At 39.7% G+C, this 20,565-nt stretch overlaps 1 protein-coding gene and 1 long non-coding RNA gene across 3 annotated transcripts in view; one reads left to right on the top strand and one right to left on the bottom strand.

Annotated features, from left to right (window-relative positions):
* The window catches only part of LOC135176094 (uncharacterized), a 147,539-nt gene that overhangs the window by 113,659 nt on the left and 13,315 nt on the right, over positions 1–20,565 (top strand). The window contains exon 2 of the long non-coding RNA XR_010302559.1: positions 6,618–6,714. This is a non-coding gene — a long non-coding RNA (uncharacterized LOC135176094). The remainder of the gene's footprint in view (positions 1–6,617; positions 6,715–20,565) is intronic.
* The window catches only part of HTR7 (5-hydroxytryptamine receptor 7), a 40,126-nt gene continuing 22,641 nt past the window's right edge, over positions 3,081–20,565 (bottom strand). Inside the window, exons 2-3 of one of the 2 annotated variants that reach the window (XM_064144735.1) lie at positions 12,766–13,512; positions 3,081–4,599 (exon numbers count right to left, since the gene is read on the bottom strand). In XM_064144735.1, the coding sequence (XP_064000805.1) occupies positions 4,563–4,599; positions 12,766–13,512 (784 nt within the window). In that variant the 3' untranslated portion in view covers positions 3,081–4,562. Of the gene's footprint in view, positions 4,600–12,760; positions 13,513–20,565 lie in introns of both variants that reach the window. The other variant, XM_064144734.1, reaches the window with a different exon arrangement.

The raw sequence follows: 20,565 nt of genomic DNA, 5'->3' as shown, positions 1-20,565 counted from the left end.
GCCCTGCAGCTCTTGCACACTGCCTTAGTGCTTGCCTGCTAAACTCCACTGCTGTGAGTTACCAGGAGCAGACCCTGGATGTCTGCATGTGATCGGCCTGTGCAGCCAGCGTGACATCGTGCTGAGACTGCACAACATCTGCCTTCAGCACTTGAAGGTCCTGCTTAGAATTCCTGGACATATACACAGATCATCCAGAGGGAGTCAGGAGAACAAGGTCAGAGATTGTCTGCATCCCTTCCTCAGAAGCTGAGAAGGTTCAAGCCTCAATGTCCAACAAGACAGAGTCCCCTGAAAGCATTTGGGCACTGTCTGGAGTGCGGCTAGCCCCCATGAGGTTAATAATAATAATCTGTGAGTAAATGCTTAAATGCCTCTTTGTAATTCTCTACTGCCTTCTGCCATAGAGCAGAAAGAGCTTGAGCCCAGCTACTGGGCAAGCGCAATTTGACCATGGGAATAGTCTCTTCCAGTTCAACTAATGTTTATATATTTGCTAGTTATATTAGATGTGGATATTATCCATGGAATGTTTCCATAACCATGTAAGAACTGAAATATCATTAAAATTAGTGGTTGGGGGTGGTGAGAGTTCTGAATAGCAAAATTAATAAACAATATTAATTTTGGAAAATATCATCTTGCATTAATTAATTTCCCCTCTGCAACGAATACAGAAAAATGAAAAGCTGCCAATGAAAGTTTAGGTCATTTTCTGGCAAACTATACTAATGAATACAATCACTCACTGTAAAATCACATTTTTAACCTTGTGCTAGCTGCACAGTGGCTCTATGGACTTGATAATTTTCATTGCATCTTAGAGATGCAATTTTCATTGCATCTTAGAGAAAAGAGCATATGTTTTCTTTTAGCTAATTAAAGCTGGTAATATAGTATCCATTACTTCATCAATAAATTTATGCCAGCATACTTTGAATGTAATCTTATCAAATTTAACTTAGGGTTTAGCTTCTTAGGCCCCCAATTCCTGAAATGAAATGTCAGTGCCTGTTTTAGGAGTATAGGCTTCTTCTGCAGGGTCTGAGGATGATCTGGAAGCCTCACAGTGGGATCTGATAGCAATAAAACTTCCTTCAACTAGCCAGCATAACACTCTGACTTATACCTGGAACCACTTTCTGGAACTGAGATATGCCTCCTATTTTTTTGGGTTCATTCCTAGACATGGCCATCTGTGCTCTTTTTCTTTCAAAGACCTCACTGAAGCTCCCTGTTTTCCTTGAAAGGGCAAAGCTGGTGAAGGGCCTAGAGCACAAGTTCTAGGTGCAAGGTTCTAAGTGAGGAGTGGTTGAGTGAACTGGAGTTGTTTACTCTGCAGAAAAGGAGGCCGAAGGGAGACCTTATCACTCTCCAAAGCTACCTGAAAAGGGGTTGCAGTGCAGTGGGGGTCAGTCTTTTGTCTTCCAAGTAGCAAGCAATAGGACAGTTCTTCCAATCAGCAAGCAATAGCCTCAAGTTGTACCATGGGAGGTTTAGCTTGGATATTATGAAAGATTTCTTCAACAAAAGGACTGTCAAACAGGCTGCCCAGGAAAGTGGTGAAGTCACCGTTCCTGAAGGTATTTAAAAGATGTGTAAATGTTTCCCTTAAGGACGTGGTTTAGTGGTAATTTGGTAGTGCTGGGTTAACAGTTGGATTTGACAATCTTAAAGGTCTCTTTCAACTAAAGCAATTCCATGATTGTATAAATCTGTAGTTGGGCCCTTTTCTCCAATGATTAATCTATAAATCATGATAATGAATAAAATGCTTGTGTTTAGCTAATTGCTCTCCAATTGTAAGTTGTAATTAAAATTCACTTTTCTGCCAGTAGCTACTCCTCAGAAATAGTGTTTTAGTCAATCTGTAAACCTACTGCGCCATTCAGAGTTCTGTTATACCTGTGACATTGTAATGGCAAGAGTGAAAATCAAATCAACATTCTGTTGACAGAATAAGAGCAGTAAAATGTCAAACTAATGAATACAGAGTGGGCACATTTAAATGGCCCAAAAGAGCACACAGGTTCTTGGCATTTCTCTTTGTAAACAGAGATCAACTTAGGTTTCACCATGTGAAGGCAGCTTATACATTTCATCTGGAACATAGAAGGTTTCACCTTAACATAAGGAGAATCTTCTTTGCAGCGAGGGTGACAGAGCACTGGGACAGGCTGCCCAGAGAGGCTGTGGAGTCTCCTTCTCTGGAGACTTTCAAAACCCACCTGGATGCATTCCTGTACAAACTATCCTAGGGATCCCGCCTTGGCAGGGAGGTTGGACTCGATGACCTCTGGAGATCCCTTCCTGTGGGAGGATTTCTTGCTAACAGGACATGAGTTGATAAGCAATAAGCAAACTGCACTGCAAAGTGTCCTTCTTGGAGGCAGGAAACCAGGCGGTGGGTGGCACCCCCCACATGCAGCTGCATGGCACAGCCTGCCAGCTGCAGGGGACAGACTTTACAGGTTGTTGTCATAGATTGACCTATCTGTATTACACACGTAACCTTAAGCCAATCTGCACTTTCCACATGCACCAATCTCAAACTAAGTTAGTTATGCACACCTCTTCCAAGTGGCATATAAGCTGCTGTACTGCCTCAATAAAGCGTACTGCTTGCAGCTAACTCAGACTGAGTCATCTCAGGAGTGCCCCGATCCTGCTCCGCTGTCTTCCCGTGACCACACTTTCCAACCTCTAAAGTTCTGTGATTCTGTGAAATCACCTTTTGCTTTGGAGCTATCAATTTTGACCTGCTCAGTAGGGCCTGAGCCAATGCTCATTGTACCAGTGCTTGTACTGAACAAACCAAACCATCAGGAGAGTCGCTGAAATTTCCTGCCTCTCATTCTTTCTGTTCAGAGCTACTCAACGAGTGTGGGTACCTTTCCTTAAAATTAATTTTAATACAGTAAGTATTTCAGATGAGCCAAGCTAAGAATAATCAGACATGTTTGTAGATAAGAATTTCTTCCATGAATCTAAATTAAATTCACTTAAATGGATTCCCTGTCTTCTGAAACGTTAGTTCAAAAAAAGCACAAGACACAGGCACAATCAGTAGACTTACTATTTTATTTTATAAAAGAAATTACCTACTATTCAAATGAACATTTTAATATGTCTGGGGGCTTACAAATTTTAAAAGAATAATATAGCTCAGTAACTAATACAGAAGAAGCCTATTTTCTACTAAATTAGTCTACTGTATAAATTTCAGTAATTTGCAATGTAAATGGCAGCAACTCTTTATTTTGCAAGTAAGACTCATATTGGAACTAAAGATACTCAACATTTCCAGTGCAGACCACTTACAACTTAAAGAGCTTCATTTCCCTGTGTTTATATTTCTTGTTAAACTGTTCATGGGAAATAGTCTCTTATGTTAACCATCTTCAACTTGTACTGGATCTCATCAAGGAAAAAGATATGACTTAAAACATAGAGTTTCAGCCCAATTCTCTAGTGACTTTAGCATATTAAAAGCCTCACCTGACTGAAATGATACATATATCTATATATATATACACACATATGTGTATATATAAAATTCACTTTTATCTATTAAAATTATCCAGAACATTTGTCTTTTCATATTATATGGAGATGTGTTTTTTCATACTTTCACATTACCTTTACATTGGTGCACCTTGTGATAAGAAAAAACTTTCTTTGATCATCATTTTTCTGTTTTCCTCAGGTTTGAGGCAAATTAATCACTTTGTCATATGAATAAAATTAGCTAATTTAACAAGAATTTTATTCTAGAATCAAGGGAAAGCTATGAGAAGGCTTTACACTGGTAAAGAACATAGGACAATTGATGAGGAAAGGGTATAGTAGGCTGCCCCATCAGCTATCTCATTTTTTTATCCCAAAAATACACATGGAGAACAAACCAGACCAGTGTGTGTAATGAAAGGTCAAAGTTTTTGCAAAAATGTGGGGAAATCGATTTTATTTATTGAAATTGACAAATGTAGTGATAAGGCAGCTTTGTAAAAATGCAGACTGCCCACTGGCACATCCCAAATCGGGTCTGGTTACAGGGTTAGAAAAGTATCTCCTACGGGGATCTCTACCTCTTGAAAAACATAACAAAATGCATTCAGTATGATCGATGATCCCTGAATGTTATTATCAATGTGGTGATCTACAAACATGGTAAACTTAAATGAATGCTCTCTGTATTATTTAACATGTTGGAAATCTGAAGGCTGCTTTATCTTTAAGATTTAGTTTGCACTTTTTTTTTTTTCTTCAATCAGTGTTGCAAGCTGTTCTTATTGCTGAAATGATTTGGCTTTCTCAGGCAGAAAGCTATTTTTATTTGTATGTAACAGCACTTTGCCCCATAACAAACAAGATGTGACTACTTCCAATAGAAGATACAGTTAATGGAATGCATTGAGCTCATTGAGTATTTTTAGCACATTCCCATCAAAAGAAGATGAAGTACATTTCATGTATCTCTCCTGTTCTTCAGAAGCCAACTCTTCCTTTCTCTTCTTCCAGTTTTGGCTTGACTTCTTCCTTTTGCTTTGATGCACATTTGGTCACGATTCTTTTTCCCTGGAGAAATCAGGACTTCTCCTGTTTTTAAAAAAGTGGATGAATTAGATGGTAAATGTCCCAGAGCAACTAAAAGACATGATCAGGAAATAAACATAAACATTTCTTAAGAGTCAATTAGATCATGGCTAACAAGATGATTCTCAGAGGTCCCATACAAACAAGGAAGGCAGGGGAAAGCAGATGATTTTAGTGCTTTCCAAGTCTTTTGTACTCATTGCACAGTTACTATGAGAACTGAGGAAGTTCCCAGTCTATTTTACAAAGCCAGTGGCAGAAGACCAAAATTACTTCAGAAAATGTAGCTGGTTTTACTCAGAGCCCCACATCTGACCCAGCCTTCCGTCCTCTTGTGGCAGCACGAGCCAACATGCCACTTGTTCATGGAGACATGCAATAGAGGGAGGAAGGAGCCAGAGCAATAGGGAAGACTACTCATTAAATTTCTTATAATCACTATGGACACATAGTTACTGCAGAAGCTTTGCACAGAATATACACCATAGCTGCAATGACAGTATATTTGTCCTACCTATAACACCATCACTCCAATCATAATTAAGTCAAGTTCCTGCCTCTAGTCTCAACTTTAGTGAAGGAAAGAATCAGTCCTCTACAGTCACCAGGCTGAAATGTTATAACAGAAACACCTGTGAGATTACAAGCTTTGCAGGGCATCCTATCTCCAATTCTTCCTGGCTATAGCACTCAGGAAGGTACTTACTGAATTTGTTGAATTGTTCACATCAGCAAATAGACCAGGAGCAGGCACTTTTAGACAAACCTGCATTCTCACTCATTTCAAATATTTAATTAAGCAGAAATGCAACCTGGCAAAAATGGATCCAAATTAAAGAAAGGCAAGTTGGCAGGAACTTTTGAGAACTGTACAGGTAATTATAGCCAAGCTCAAAACTAGTTATGAAAGAAAACAAGATTTTTTTTTCCCCCCAAGTTATGTTTTAGCTAATTGTAGGAACTTTTAAAAGTCATAATAAAATTCTGGACTTTATATAATTTCCATTAGAAAATGCTATTTTCTTTTCATGTATACCATTCATCAGAAGAAGAACTTCAATTTTAATTATCTCATTATTACAGCTGAAATTTTGCTTTTATAAATCTTTGCAATTCCAAATCACAATGATGTTGATAGCATTTGTGGTTTTCTGGGCTGACAGAGGATTATTTCTGAAAGAGAAACCTAATCTTGAAAAACTCACTTATATTACAGAAGTAACTGTTCTAATTCAACATCTGTTTTTTGACTTGGCTGGTTGGTTTTGTAATTGAAAGTTAAAGGTCTACAGCATTGTTTTCGATCGCTGCATTTACCGCTTTGTTTGAAGAGAGAAATAAAATACATGGAATTGTCACAAATAGTTACTGTTTGAAAGATAAGAAAAACTCAGAGCATTCTGTAAGGAACAGACAGGCTCTCTGTAGGTTTGCAATGAAATACACAGATTCCAGTTTGCAATGAAATACACAGATTCCAGCTTCTCTGAGTTTGTTTGCTTCCTGTATTGTTAACTGTTTCTGCTATTTCTGCTGATTCTGTGATTCTATTTATTGTCTTTCGGGATAAAAATTTAAGTCTCTTTAATGTCCTTATCTTGGAGCTGCAGTGTGTGCCTTAAACAGGTCCCCAGTAGTACATCAGTATACAGGAGGTGTACATACTTACAGCAAATACCTGCTGAAGTAGTTATTATATTGGACCTCAAAGCCACAGCAGCTTGTTCCAACATTCCTTAGTGAAAATCTTCATTAACTAAATATGCAAGAAAAGTAGTCTCTAAAACTTTTGGTAAGTAGCTCACTCAGTTTGGAAACACATGCCATTAAGGCTTGAAGTTTCCTATTTCTATGAAGCAACTTGTAGCATTTTGTCAGCTTGATGTTTAAGTATTGAGAGTTTAAAAACATCAACACTGTTTTAACTTATTCGGTTGGGTTGTTTTGTGTTTGCAACTATTGTCGGAAAGCAAACATTCATTTAATTTGCCAAACTGTATCTTTTCCTTTTCCTCCTTCAGGATGATACATCTGACTGAAGAACCTTTGCTGTTTTATCACAGACCTGATGAAGTCTTGGTTAGATTAGACAAAGTTGTGAAGTTTTCTGAGACGTTGGTGAGTCCATCCAGATGTATTCTTCTATATTTTTTCTGTACTTGAAATAACAGATTCTCTAGAAGGGCTGAACTAAGTATACTACAGTGGCTTTCTTCCTCTTCTCTCACAGAAAGTAAAAGTATACTGTAAACACAATTTTCTGGAAACACCAAGACCACACAACTACTGTACTAATGAAATATTGTTGGTTTGGACTTAGCAGATAGAAAACTAAAAACAAAATATTTATTCAGTCTGGTATGTTGGTTTAGAAAAATGCATTGGTCTCTTCTGGAAACTTTGATACATCTATACACATTGTTTGCTGAAGTAACTTGGCTAGTTCTGTGTGAAAGATCACAAAGGACAGAAATCATTCCTATCAGTAAAATCACAATGTTATAAACCATCAAAACATTTCCCTCTGCACCATCCATATACTAATATCTTTAAGAAAACACTTCGATGGATGCATTTTTTGGGTTGCAGCAGAGAAAAATTAATGTAGGAGTCAGAAGCATCTTCCTGTTTTCAGTGAATAACAGAAAGTTTCCCCTCTTGGAAAAGCTGCTGCATGAGAAATGGTTTGGCAATGCAGCAGGACAGCAGAAAGGGGGGCTGGAATTGCAAGTGTGGGGTACAACAGGCTTACCTGGCATAATGTTTAGGAAGTGGGTACAGAAAACAGTATTAATTCACTCAAACTCTTGTTGAACCCACTCTGATGCCAATAACTACCTAAGAGATTAGAATCGGTAAAGAGTGACACAATTTTGTACTTCTTGCAAGTTGCAAAGATTGCTCTTCTAATGCAGCATTCCTTAGGCTATTTACTTGAGCTCTCCTTTAAACACAAACAAATAAACACCCCTCACACACAGTTTAAAAAGTCCAGTTCTCACCATTCCTACCTCTTCAGCCTTTGAAATAAGAAGTGAGTGTCTTCTGTTTCAGAATATTAATACTTTGTGCATTAAGACTACTTCCTTGTGCCTCAGAATTTTTCTCCCTTCTCACTCCCTGCATCTTCCTGATAAACATGTTTTAAAAGATGAGAATGGATTCTTAAGCAACATGTGAACAGGATTTGATGATGCATTTCACATTTTCTGAGATTATACTACTTTGAATAGTTTTTCCTGAGAGATAAAACAAAAATAATTAAAACTAAGCTGATAGCTAAGGGTAAGCAGTAGAGCAAACAGCTTTACATCAAAACACCTTCCAGTTCTATATCTATATATTATTGTGGTCAGGAATCCCCAGACTTGCCTGAATGGTCCTGCACTGACCCCACTGTCTGGAGCAAGGGGTGTCTGGAAATCCTCTTTCCTGCTGTGAAGCAGGCTGGAGGGAGTGAACGCATTCTGTCTGCATTAGTTAGAGTATTCATTTGAGAAATAATACCCTTCTCTATGTCTCACTGTAATAGATTTATTTCCATTGTTTGATGTATCTTTCTGCAGGTCGTACTAACAAGATACTCTATAAAGTCATGTTTTACTGCTTTGTTAATTCTAATATTACCCAGTAAGACTCTTCCTAAATAGAGGAGTTTGGTAAGTACTGTACTGTGCTACAGCTGGGAGAAAATGTTAGGGAAGAGATTTCAATCACAGTCTCCCTCAAAAAAGCAGCTTTAAGTGAACGAGAGGAGTGCAGTTGATGCTGCAACAAAACCTTGAGTATTATTTCAATATGGAGGAAATACACCATGGAGAATGTTGTTACTGCCTGGTTCTAACGTAGATCAAGAGCTACTGCAAAGGGAGAGTCATTTATAGCAGGCTAGGAGAACATTTGTAAAGAAGTTGTCAGAAAGAATTGTAATGAGAAAATATGACAATTTATGACATGGTTCCTGATTTGATTCTGGGTAGCTAACTCAATAGAAAGAAGCAGAGATGGGAGGGTGCAAGGTGGGCAGGCAAAGCTGCAAAACTAGCTAATCAAAACACATCCAAAAAAACAGTCTCAAGTTCTGCTTCAGGAGCATTGCTTACTCTGAGAATTGCTGAGTCTGTTCATCTAGATCAGTTATGATAAGCTGCTTTGTGCCCTCTGTGGTGTATCTGATTAGGATGGGACTTGAAGGATGCAAGCGACTTCCTAGTAAAGTACAACTCATGCATTGGCTGCTGTGTTACTGTCATGAAGCATGCTATAGAAAAACTGTTTCATGTAGAGGAGGCTCATCCAAGATCAGCTCACCAGGGATCCACTAAGACCTAGTCCTAGATTTGTCTATAAATGATAGAATCAACCAGGTTGAAAGAGACCTCCAAGACCATCCAGTCCAACCTAGCACCAAGCCTTGTCCAATCAACTAGACCATGGCACAAAGTGCCTCATTCAGTCTTTTCTTGAACACCTCCAGGGATGGTGACTCCACCATCTCCCTGGGCAGCCCATTCCAATGGCAAATCACTCTCTCTGGGAAGAACTTCCTCCTAACATCCAGCCTATACCTCCCTTGGCACAACTTGAGACTGTGTCCCCTTGTTCTGTTGCTGGTTGCCTGGGAGAAGAAACCGACCCTCACCTGGCTACAACCTCCCTTCAGGGAGTTGTAGACAGCAATGAGGTCACCCCTGAGCCTCCTCTTCTCCAGGCTAGATAACCCCATCTCCCTCAGCCTCTCCTCATAGGGTTTGTGTTCCAGGCTCTTCACCAGCTTTATTGCCCTTCTCTGGACAGGGTACTGTTAACACCATATAAAGAACTGTGGAAGAGATTTGGGGGGAGAGGGGGCTGCTCCCTTTCGGAGCTTCAGTCTGTGTTTTTTACTTTGGCTATGGCTGGTATTTATCTTGGGTAAAATGTGTTTGTGATACTGGTAGGTAGGCTTGGGGAAGGATGTCTGGAGTAGCTGTGACTAAAACTCCTTTCAGAGAACTGTTTCACTCATTGGTTGATTTTGAGGATCCTTACATGCACAGAAGAGGTGAACAGAGAGATGTACAAAATGAAGAAGGTCTGACAGGCATCTCCCTGTGTTGTTATCTATACAATTCTGGCAGCAACTGAAGATTTCAGGCTGCAGTCAAAGACGGTGACTGAGCAGTTGCTTGTGCTAGACAAGAAAGTGGTCCAGATATTGTCAGCAGTTGCACAGATGCCTCCCAATCTCCTTATGTCTGGCTGATCTTAAAGGTCTTTTGCAATTGGAATGATCCTTTGATTCTATGGTGCTATGACTAAGCTTTATAAGCAGAAATACTGCATGTGTGTGCTACAGCTAATAACAAATGCTTCATTGAGTTTCTTCAACAAAAACCCAGCTAGGGTAAGGCCAGTTCTGCACTATAGTTAGTGGGAAATCCTATTCCCTAGGATAACCTTTTTTGTACTTTCTTCTTTTCCAAACTGTGCTACCCTGTGCACCTAAGGACCAACTCCAACTTTCCTGTTAAACACTCATCAAACAAAGCAATAGCTACTTTTATAGGAAACCTGCTAATGTCCAATGTTTAAAGCCTTTCACAATCTGCAGTAAACACTTGAATTCTCACATCTCAGTTGGTGACTTAAGGATGAGATAGCTGACATCTTCCAAATCTCCCATGAGTGAGAGTTAGCTGTCACCATTATCTGCATCCTTCTGTGACTAAGATTTGTGGATTTATCCAACATGCATTGTTTCCTAAATAGAAAAATTGGTATAGAGAGGTTTGTGTCTTTATCTTCAGCATCTTGGATACATATCCTTGTTTTCAAGCTTGTTTTCCCAAAAGTAACTATCCTGTCATAAGTCTGAAACTCAGAACTGCATCTGCACCTTGGTTGCCTTTCTTTGTCATCATTCAGTTAGTGTCATGCTGGTCTCTCTGTGTCCTGGCTTGTTCTGGAAGGTTTTTGTTTCCCCCCCCCTCCCCCCCTTTTTTTTTCCACAGCTGCATCTGATTCACCCTCCTTTATTTCCCCTTGAAACATGTGAAAGGATGCACAGACCAAGAGTGTGGTCTGCCCTAGGGGTTGACACTAACACATACCAGTTTGCACACATCTTGATGTAGACTTCTCATTCCTCCATTCATATGCTATCCCTTTGTCAGTTGAGTAGTGAATTATCTAATGAAAACAACAAAAACAACACTGATACAGTTAGGTAATTTGATGCAGTTCTATGTATTTTTTTTTCCCAGTAATTTTTTTCCAAGTAATTCTTTTTGTTTTAAAATCAGGCAAGTTCTTCACAGAGAGAGTGATCTGCCTTTCGAATGGGCAGCCCAAGGAGGTGGTCAAGTTGCTATCCCCGGAGATGTTCAAGAAAAGACTGAATGAGGCACTTAGTGCCATGGCCTAGTTAATTGAACAAGGCTGGGTGATAGGTTGGACTGGATGATCTTGGAGGTCTCTTCCAACCTTATTGATTCTAGGGTTCTATGATTCTAACTATTTCATTATGTTTCTTATCCTAGCCTCTTTTAGCTAGAATTCTGATTTGCTGCTAAGGCATTTTGATAATGAATGTGTTGTCTCTTCATTGATGTTCCAGTATCTGAAAAAGCAGACCAAGCTCAGAAACAGTCTTCCTTCACATATACATATTGTACCTCACCTGGGAAATGGTGTGCAGTGCCAACTTGGTCCTTAAAAAAACATTCTGTTCCTATGCATTGTTTTAATCACAATAAATAAATGTATATATTATGATTAAAACATAAAAACATAGAAAATACACATGAAAAATAAATTAAAAAGTAGTTTATTATTGGTTATTATAGTAATATATTACATAATAAGTGCATTTTATATTAATACATTGCTATTCATATATTAATATAATTAATGCATTATTATTAAATACAAATATTGTTATAATATTTGGCCCTGCTCTACTGAGGGAAGATCTTTGTTACCAAAGTCTAGAGAAGTAGAATCACATACTTGGATGAGGAAGTGGTGAGGAAAACAACCAGAAGAAGAGATGTTAAATTGTTGTGATCATTGGAAAAGTCATGGTTATAAATCACTTCAAACAGAAGTGATGACCAAAATCAGTTTGTTAGAGTAAAGTCCAAATTTCTCTGAATGTCATAAAGTCTTACATTTATTTTTTCTTCTTACTGACTTCAGCAAGGAAAGAAATCCCAAGAAGCTAAAAGACCTTTCAAACAGACAATAAATTAGCTACTGAAATGGAACAAGGACTAGCCATACATCAACGGGAAAAACTTGAGCATGGACAAACTCTCAATCTAGGTTAGAGAAAGGCTCAACTGATAAAGCCAAGAGATTTAAAGAAAGAAAAGACAGACCAGGACCAGACTGCTCCAGAAATAAACTGTAATCAGGTGTAGTTGTTATACTAGAAATACTGGACAAGATCTTTACCTGATGTAATTGGCATAGCAGCACTGGCCTGTGCTGCATGACTGTATGCAGCTGCAGATGTTGGTCCATGTGGCTTTACTCAAACACTTATATTCACACTGGGAGTGTAACTTGATCTTCCAATGCTATAGTTACCATTCAAAGGCAATATTAAATGTCATAAAACAGTTTATTTCCAAGCAATGTAGTAAACTAACATTAAGTGGGCATATGGCTTTTTTGGTAATAAAGGGTATTTCTAAGCAATATAATTTTTTTTTTACCCAGATTCTTCTTAAACTGTTTGTGTTTATAATAACAAAGTGGAAAGCAATGAATTATACTGAATTTTTCTTCATTCTCTGATCTTTATTAAAGAAAAAAAAAGGTAGAATAAAAGATGCATTCAACACTCATACCTACTACAGGATTTTTGGAGCCAAGGGCCAAAGAAATGGGTTGGGCCAATTTTTCTCTCCCCTTACTAGCAACTCAAACAGTTTGCACCACCTTTTTACATTTCCCCTTATTGGTATTCCTCTCACATCTAAGAAGATGGTGTCTTCACTTCTCCAAGCTCTCTAGAGATGGTGGGCTGTACAAGAATTAACCTTGCTACCTTTCTGCTTCTTGAAAACTGCCTAAACTGCGCTCAAGAAACCTGGTTCTTCCCTTGACTCTTATCAACTCTGTGAGGAAAAAGTTAGCGTAACAAAACAGTGAATTATCATAGTAAAGGATGAGTGACCTTACAGAACAAATTCTGGCTTTTCTGCAAGCTTCAGAGCCTCGTGCATCCCTGCAGCTGATAGTTTCCGGTTGATGTTCCTATATCGGCACTGCAGGAGGTTGCGATAAGTTGTCCTCAGGTCCCGATTGAAGAAGGCATATATAAAAGGGTTAATGAGAGAGTTTGCATAACCCAACCATAGAAATGTTCTCTCAACCCACAGTGGGATACAGCTGCATGCTGTACCACAGATGAAGGGTCTGGCAGTTGAGAGGAGGAAGAAGGGCAGCCAGCAGATAGTAAAAGCCCCAACAATAATCCCAAGTGTGGTGGCAGCTTTCTGTTCTCTTTTAAAGATCGAAATGTTTTTCTTGTCGTTCTTTAGGAGTCGTGAAAAGTTAGTACATTCTTCAGATTCCTTGTGCAGTTTTATAACTCCATTCATAGAAACCCCTTCCATCTCTTCTGGCCGGGGAAAACCAGCAAACTTGTGTTTAGCAGCACTCCTCTTGGCAGCTTTGTAAATCTGATAGTACATGAAAAGCATCACTGACATCGGAATATAAAATGCAACTGCTGTGGAGTAAATGGTGTAGCCAAAGTCTTGACTAATCAAACAAACCTTTTCATCATTTACATTTTGGGCCCAGCCAAAGAGTGGGGGTATAGTGATAGAGGCAGACAAGAGCCATACACACAGGATCATTTTGGCCATACACTTCCCATTCTGCCTTACAGGGTAGGTGAGAGGTCTCGTTATTCCCAGGTACCTAGAACAATAATGTAGAGTTACTACATAGTGCAGGGGTTAACTGGTAAAAGTTATTTCACTTAATCTGCCCTAAACCAAAACATCTTTGGCTAAGATTTTACTTTTCATTTTTCACTCTTATCTTTGCATGGATTTCAAACTTTTAAATTAACATGTCTTTCATGTTCAAGTCCCTATTGTTGATATTCTGTATAACAAGTCTATTATTCTAGTAGATAATCCTCCACTGGCCATAATGGACTGTGGTTTTACTGAATTTGTACAGACTTGGCTTCTAAGGAAATTCTGAAATCCACATTCTGTTTGACTAACTTAGGAAATCTTTGACTATAGATAACTATGCACTCAAAACAAAAAGCATTAGGCTTTGTGGGTGAGCAGTCAAGTTAAAACAAGTATACATTCATCTTCATTCTCCTTACATAGTCAACAGTTAGGAAGATCCTTGCCACTAAACTGATAGGATGAGTTTTATCTCTTACCTTCATATTTCAGAAGGGTACACCAAGCTGCAAATTTATGCTGAGCAGAATGTTTCAATTCTACCACAAATTTCTGTCATCGTGTAATTCTTAAAAGAAATGTTTATTCAATGTTCAAATTTTACTGAACAAAATAACAACCTTTCACAGTGTCAGCTCAAGAAAACCTGGGGGAAGGAATTGCTTTACCACAAGCCAAGTTTATGGTGGTAAATTGTAGACAAACATGAGAAATATTTATAGTATTTCAACTGTTGACAACTTCTATGTTTTGCAAGCTCTGATATCTAAAGCTCTGTGTTGGGTTTTTTCTAACTGAAAAAACAATTACAAAACCTCTATGTCCCTATACAGTTGGACAGAAATATTGTAGGCTTATACTTGCTGTCAGTGTTTTTTATTTCCTCTCTAGCTACTGGAAGCTAGGTGCAATTAACTTGGGTATTTTCACACCTAACATTTACTTTGAAATTTGGGTTCTGCTCAGCTGTAACTTACCTATGAGCTAACTTTAACTTCTCTAATTGTTTTCTTTCCTCTTCCCAAAGGAAACACTGAGAAAAATCACTGTGATTCACTTTATATCTTGTAATAGAAATGGTTTCAAATCAGGTTTCTGACCAGCATTTTGGTTTCAAGAGGTACTAGTATTTAATTACATAGTGAGTTTTTTGGAGGGTTACAAACAAAAAAATATAGTAGCATGATTAAGATTATTTTGGGGGGAGCATTTTTTTCCCCTCTTTGTCCACCTAGCAAATTAAATGAGTACTTGCCAGGCTCAGCAGAATGCTGCATTGTTGATTTTACTGCAATGCAGTAAATCATGGGCCATGCTGCTGCTTCACACAAGCACCCAGGTATGTTACAGTTGTAGAAGTAAAAAGAAACATCTTTTCATGATCTGGCCTGATGAGGATGAAAATTTTGTCTTATCAGTGTCATCAACTTTATATCACTGCTGTGGCAAGCATTACGCTAAGGACAGAACTGGAGTTTTGTATTCCCTATTTTCCACAACATGCAAAATTGAGCAGGCCAGTATTTTGTCACTGAGGCTGCCATGAATAGGAGCCCACAGGTACTAAAATCGTCCAGGATTAGAACATTGCAATATATGGACCATGCTATAACATCTATAATTTTAATAAAGCAAAAGGCTGTTTCATGCACCCCTCTCTATTAGCACTAGAATATGGACACCAGACCAGCTCTGGTGGCCATGGGCAAACTGTAGAGCCCACAGAGGCTTCTGGCTTACAGCATAGCAGCCAAAATTCTTTGTGCTCCCAAGATGCTGAGTTTCCTGAAGCACTCCAAGATGTAGAAGAGCAGGGTTCATGCAGTTTAATGACCTAAGGAATACGTTGTACTGCTTTCAGTAATGTAACTGAAGCAAGGCTATTAACTGGAGTCATCCCAGAACAAGAGTGGAGCACTCTTAAAATTTGTCTGAGAATAGCATGATTTTGCTACAGAACAGTTAAATACATCCTCTGTGCAGAGAAATTACTTGCAATATGTGGCTTTTTAAAAAATCTTTCAAAAGTTGGCTAACTTTCCCAAAGGATTTTTTTTTAGCTCTTTCCCAATTGGTCATTAAAAATAACACACTTAGGAGGTGAGCTTTATTATGTAGCTAAAAAAGTTAAACTGGATTTCTGTACAAACCAGATCTGTGGGTTGTATGCTCTGACTGCCTACTGGTGCATTCTCATGCATCAGAATATAACAAAAAGAATTCATGAAAGCAGAAGTATACTGGGAAAAAAAATTAAAATTCATTAGTTTTGCCCTGGCACCACTCTTTTGAAAGCCTTCTGAGCTTCAAAAATGCTATTTGAAATTAAAATACGTTAATTAACATAAAAATACACCAGCATCCTTTCTGCCTTATCCGTTTTGCTAAATGTAATATGATAGGGAAAAGAAGTCAGCAAGCATAAATGAGGGAACGTTGCCTTTTTATCTCCCCCATATAAAATCTATTATCCTTGAAAACCTCCTCACAACTTGAAAATAATGTAAATCTCTACAGTTGTCCAATACACTGGAGAGTGTCCAAGACTTAATAGATTCATGAACTTCAAAAGTATTGTGTCAAATTCAAGGCAAAAATATGCTTTGTAACGCTGAATCTTTAATTACCACCTTCCTCAACACCCCCCCCACACACCAAACAGCAACAAGAAAAAAAAACAAAACAAACACCACCCCTCTCCCCCAAACCAACCAAACAAACCCCCCAAGAGTCACAACAAACCAAAACCAAATGAAACAAAAAAAAAAAAAAAAATAAAGGACATATAATTCAAAACCATGTAACACCTTGAGGCCTTGCTGCTGGAAAACAATGAAGTCAATCTCCCTAAAAAGCCCATTTCAAATATCACACCTATCCTTCACAAGAAAGAAGTGTCTCAAACTTGTTATTCTGAGATTTGTTTCTTTTACATGCCACAAATGCTCCTTTTGAGCTTGGTGGGGAAGAAACCATTCCACAGTTCTCACTTGTAACAGAAGGGCAATGCTATTTCCTATTCTTCCTTCTCTGAGTTTCTTGATTATATTCTGTTAGACAGGACATCTATCCATACTGCATCTGGCACAGTGACGACTCTATCTGGATTACTACCCAAAAGCACTGTACCGCAGGTGCATGGCCCTTGTTTCTGATAAACTGGCTATGACACCTTCTCACTTGGTGTGGACTGATGCTGTCTGGAGAGCACTAAACTGTAGGATGCTACAGCAAACTGTTAGGCAACACTATGAGAAGCACAATGCCTGCTCCAGCTATGGTGCCTACAGCAAACAACTGTTAGGCAGCACTATGAGAAGCACAATGCCTGCCCCAGCTGTGGTGCCTACAGCAAACAACTGTTAGGCAGCACTATGAGAAGCACAATGCCTGCTCCAGCTATGGTGCCTACAGCAAACAACTGTTAGGCAGCACTATGAGAAGCACAATGCCTGCCCCAGCTATGGTGCCTACAGCAAACAACTGTTAGGCAGCACTATGAGAAGCACAATGCCTGCTCCAGCTGTGGTGCCTACAGCAAACCACTGTTAGGCAGCACTATGAGAAGCACAATGCCTGCTCCAGCTATGGTGCCTACAGCAAACAACTGTTAGGCAGCACTATGAGAAGCACAATGCCTGCCCCAGCTATGGTGCCTACAGCAAACAACTGTTAGGCAGCACTATGAGAAGCACAATGCCTGCTCCAGCTATGGTGCCTACAGCAAACAACTGTTAGGCAGCACTATGAGAAGCACAATGCCTGCCCCAGCTATGGTGCCTACAGCAAACAACTGTTAGGCAGCACTATGAGAAGCACAATGCCTGCTCCAGCTGTGGTGCCTACAGCAAACAACTGTTAGGCAGCACTATGAGAAGCACAATGCCTGCTCCAGCTATGGTGCCTACAGCAAACAACTGTTAGGCAGCACTATGAGAAGCACAATGCCTGCTCCAGCTGTGGTGCCTACAGCAAACAACTGTTAGGCAGCACTATGAGAAGCACAATGCCTGCTCCAGCTATGGTGCCTACAGCAAACAACTGTTAGGCAGCACTATGAGAAGCACAATGCCTGCTCCAGCTATGGCGCCTACAGCAAACAACTGTTAGGCAGCACTATGAGAAGCACAATGCCTGCTCCAGCTATGGTGCCTACAGCAAACAACTGTTAGGCAGCACTATGAGAAGCACAATGCCTGCTCCAGCTATGGTGCCTACAGCAAACAACTGTTAGGCAGCACTATGAGAAGCACAATGCCTGCTCCAGCTATGGCGCCTACAGCAAACAACTGTTAGGCAGCACTATGAGAAGCACAATGCCTGCTCCAGCTGTGGTGCCTACAGCAAACAACTGTCAGGCAGCACTATGAGAAGCACAATGCCTGCTCCAGCTGTGGTGCCTACAGCAAACAACTGTCAGGCAGCACTATGAGAAGCACAATGCCTGCTCCAGCTGTGGTGCCTACAGCAAACAACTGTTAGGCAGCACTATGAGAAGCACAATGCCTGCTCCAGCTATGGCGCCTACAGCAAACAACTGTTAGGCAGCACTATGAGAAGCACAATGCCTGCTCCAGCTGTGGTGCCTACAGCAAACAACTGTTAGGCAGCACTATGAGAAGCACAATGCCTGCTCCAGCTATGGTGCTGCTGTCATTCCAAGAAGAAAGGCTGACAGGTAAGTGGAGAAAAATGAGAAAAGAGAACATGTCAGTAGTGTCTAGCAGGTGTAAAGCAAAAAAATACTACAGGAACTTCTTTTACTCTACACACTGAAATCTGAAAAACAGACCCTTGCTTGAAGACCTCAAAATAAGAGTAGAAACTAGACAAAAAGGAAGGCAAATGGTGAGGGACAGAGAACATTTCTTTTAAAAGGAGGCTGCATGGTTAGTTTCTTACAAAATTTTCAGTGCCTCCTCTTCAACACTGCAGGATCAGAAACTGCCTCCTGTGCTGCTGGCCAAGGAGGTTGTGGAGTACCCTCTAGAGCAGGGGTCCTCAAACTTTTTAAACAGGGGGCCAGTTCACTGCCCCTCAGACGCTGTCGGGAGCTGGACTATAGTTCGGTTCCAGCCCAGTCCCAGGGGGTGCTTGGGGGCTGCGGGGGCAGATGAGCAGATTCAGTGGCAGGAAGTGGCTGCTTGGTTTCCCGCCCAACCCCCGGCGGGATGGTTCTGCACATACCGGCAGGCTGGATTGAGGACTCTGGGGGCAGTAGTTTGAGGACCCCTGCTCTAGAGACTTAAAAAACCCAGTGGATGTATTCCTGTGTGACCTGCTTTAGGTGATCCTGTTTTGGGAGGGCAGTTGGGCTAGATGATCTCCAGGAGTTTCGTCCAACCCCTACCATTCTAAGATCCTATGATTCAGATGCGAGACACGCTCAGGGTGCCCAGCTCTAGGGAGGAAGAATCATCTCTTGCCCTGCTCTTTCTGGAACTCTGCTCAAATGTAGGTGGTAGGTGAAGGAGTCCCTTCTTTGTGGGGTGATAGTGTTGGCTGTCACATACAATTGCCATTCGACACATTCACTCAATGAACACCAACAATGGAAAAGGTAAATGAGCAACTTCTTTCTTTCCTTTTGCTTAAAAAGAAAGTTCAATGTTTGACTCCCTGAGCTCCAGTATTCTTTCCTGGCACCTTTAAATGGTCACCATTCAACAGAAGGCAATTGTTATAGACAATTTAATGGAAAACCATTATAACTGTAGTGGACTGCAACTGAGATAATTCAGTATGTGGGTTTTTTCATCCTAGGTTTTGGGTTTTTTTGTGGGCTGTGGGTTTTCTTTACACTGATGCATTACAACAGCCGCACAGAATAGTTTTCTCCTACAGGGCTAAAAAAAGCCTCAGTTCTCACTTGAACTGTAGCTCACACAGACATTTCTTATTACAGTGTGCTCGATATATTGAATTTTGCAGCAAGTACCAAGATGTAATGAATATGGACCATAGCATGGTACGTGGCAAAGCGAACAGGCACCCACAGACACTGGAGTCTGTTTCTGGTAGACCATTTTATCTCCCTGTGACTCTTTGTATTCCCTCTTCCCATTCATGTTTGTCTTAGCTATTTGCTTGTTGTGATGGCTGTCATGCTAAATTGCTTGCACAGTGATCATCAGACTGGAAACTGGACCACCACTGTGTCCCACTAGATATTATTCTACTTAAAAATATGAAAGGCTTCATATGGTTTATTTTCTTGTAGATACTTTCATTTAATTATCTAATCTCCGAAGCTCTGAAAAGTAGTTTGGTTTATCTGTGCTACCACGGAGTAAGTTAACATAGCCATCTATCATTCACATGCTTAACTCTCCAGTTGTGGCTGAATTGATTAGTAATCATGTAGATATAGAAGAGGAGAGCATTTTTTCCTGTAAGAAAAAAAAGATTCACAGTGCCAAGTATGGTAGGATTTTACATTATCAAGGTATGACTTTTGTCTCCGAACCTGACTTTTTTATCATCATCGGCAAAGTTAATTCCATTTTCTTTGTGTTTTTTTTTTTCCTAAGTTAAATGTAGCTGAAATATTAAAGCTGAAAAAATTGGTGAATTGTTTATAGCTATAGCAGAAACTTTGTGATGGGGCAAGTCTTGTTTTTTTTTTCCTTCAAATATCAAGAAAGCACACTGAGACTTAACAGCTGCACCAATTCAACAACAGAAAGAAAATATTAATAGAGTGGTCCAATTTGGCATCCTGTGTCCAAAACCTTTCTTTATCTTCTCTGTTACATGACTAAAAGAGTTTGGTTTTTTTTTTTTTAATGGCTAAAAGTTTTTTTAAAATGGCTAAAAGATTTTAAAAAAAGGGGAAAAAAAAGGTAAAAAGATTTTTTCTTCTTACTATGAGCAACGTGTTACAGAACACATTGCAGCTAAAAGCATTAAAACTGTTCCAAAGCCTCCTGTAGTAATGCACCTTGACATCGACATGGCTTCTGCTGCTTTTGAAGCACACTCATTTAATTCCTTTGTGCCTGGTCTCCATGTACTCTATAAGCAGATAGAATTCCATTCTAATTAGTCC

Source organism: Pogoniulus pusillus, chromosome 6 (assembly GCF_015220805.1).
Source record: "Pogoniulus pusillus isolate bPogPus1 chromosome 6, bPogPus1.pri, whole genome shotgun sequence".
NCBI lineage: Eukaryota > Metazoa > Chordata > Aves > Piciformes > Lybiidae > Pogoniulus > Pogoniulus pusillus.
Note: the sequence above shows the minus strand (reverse complement) of the source record. Positions and strands in the feature narration are given on the sequence as shown.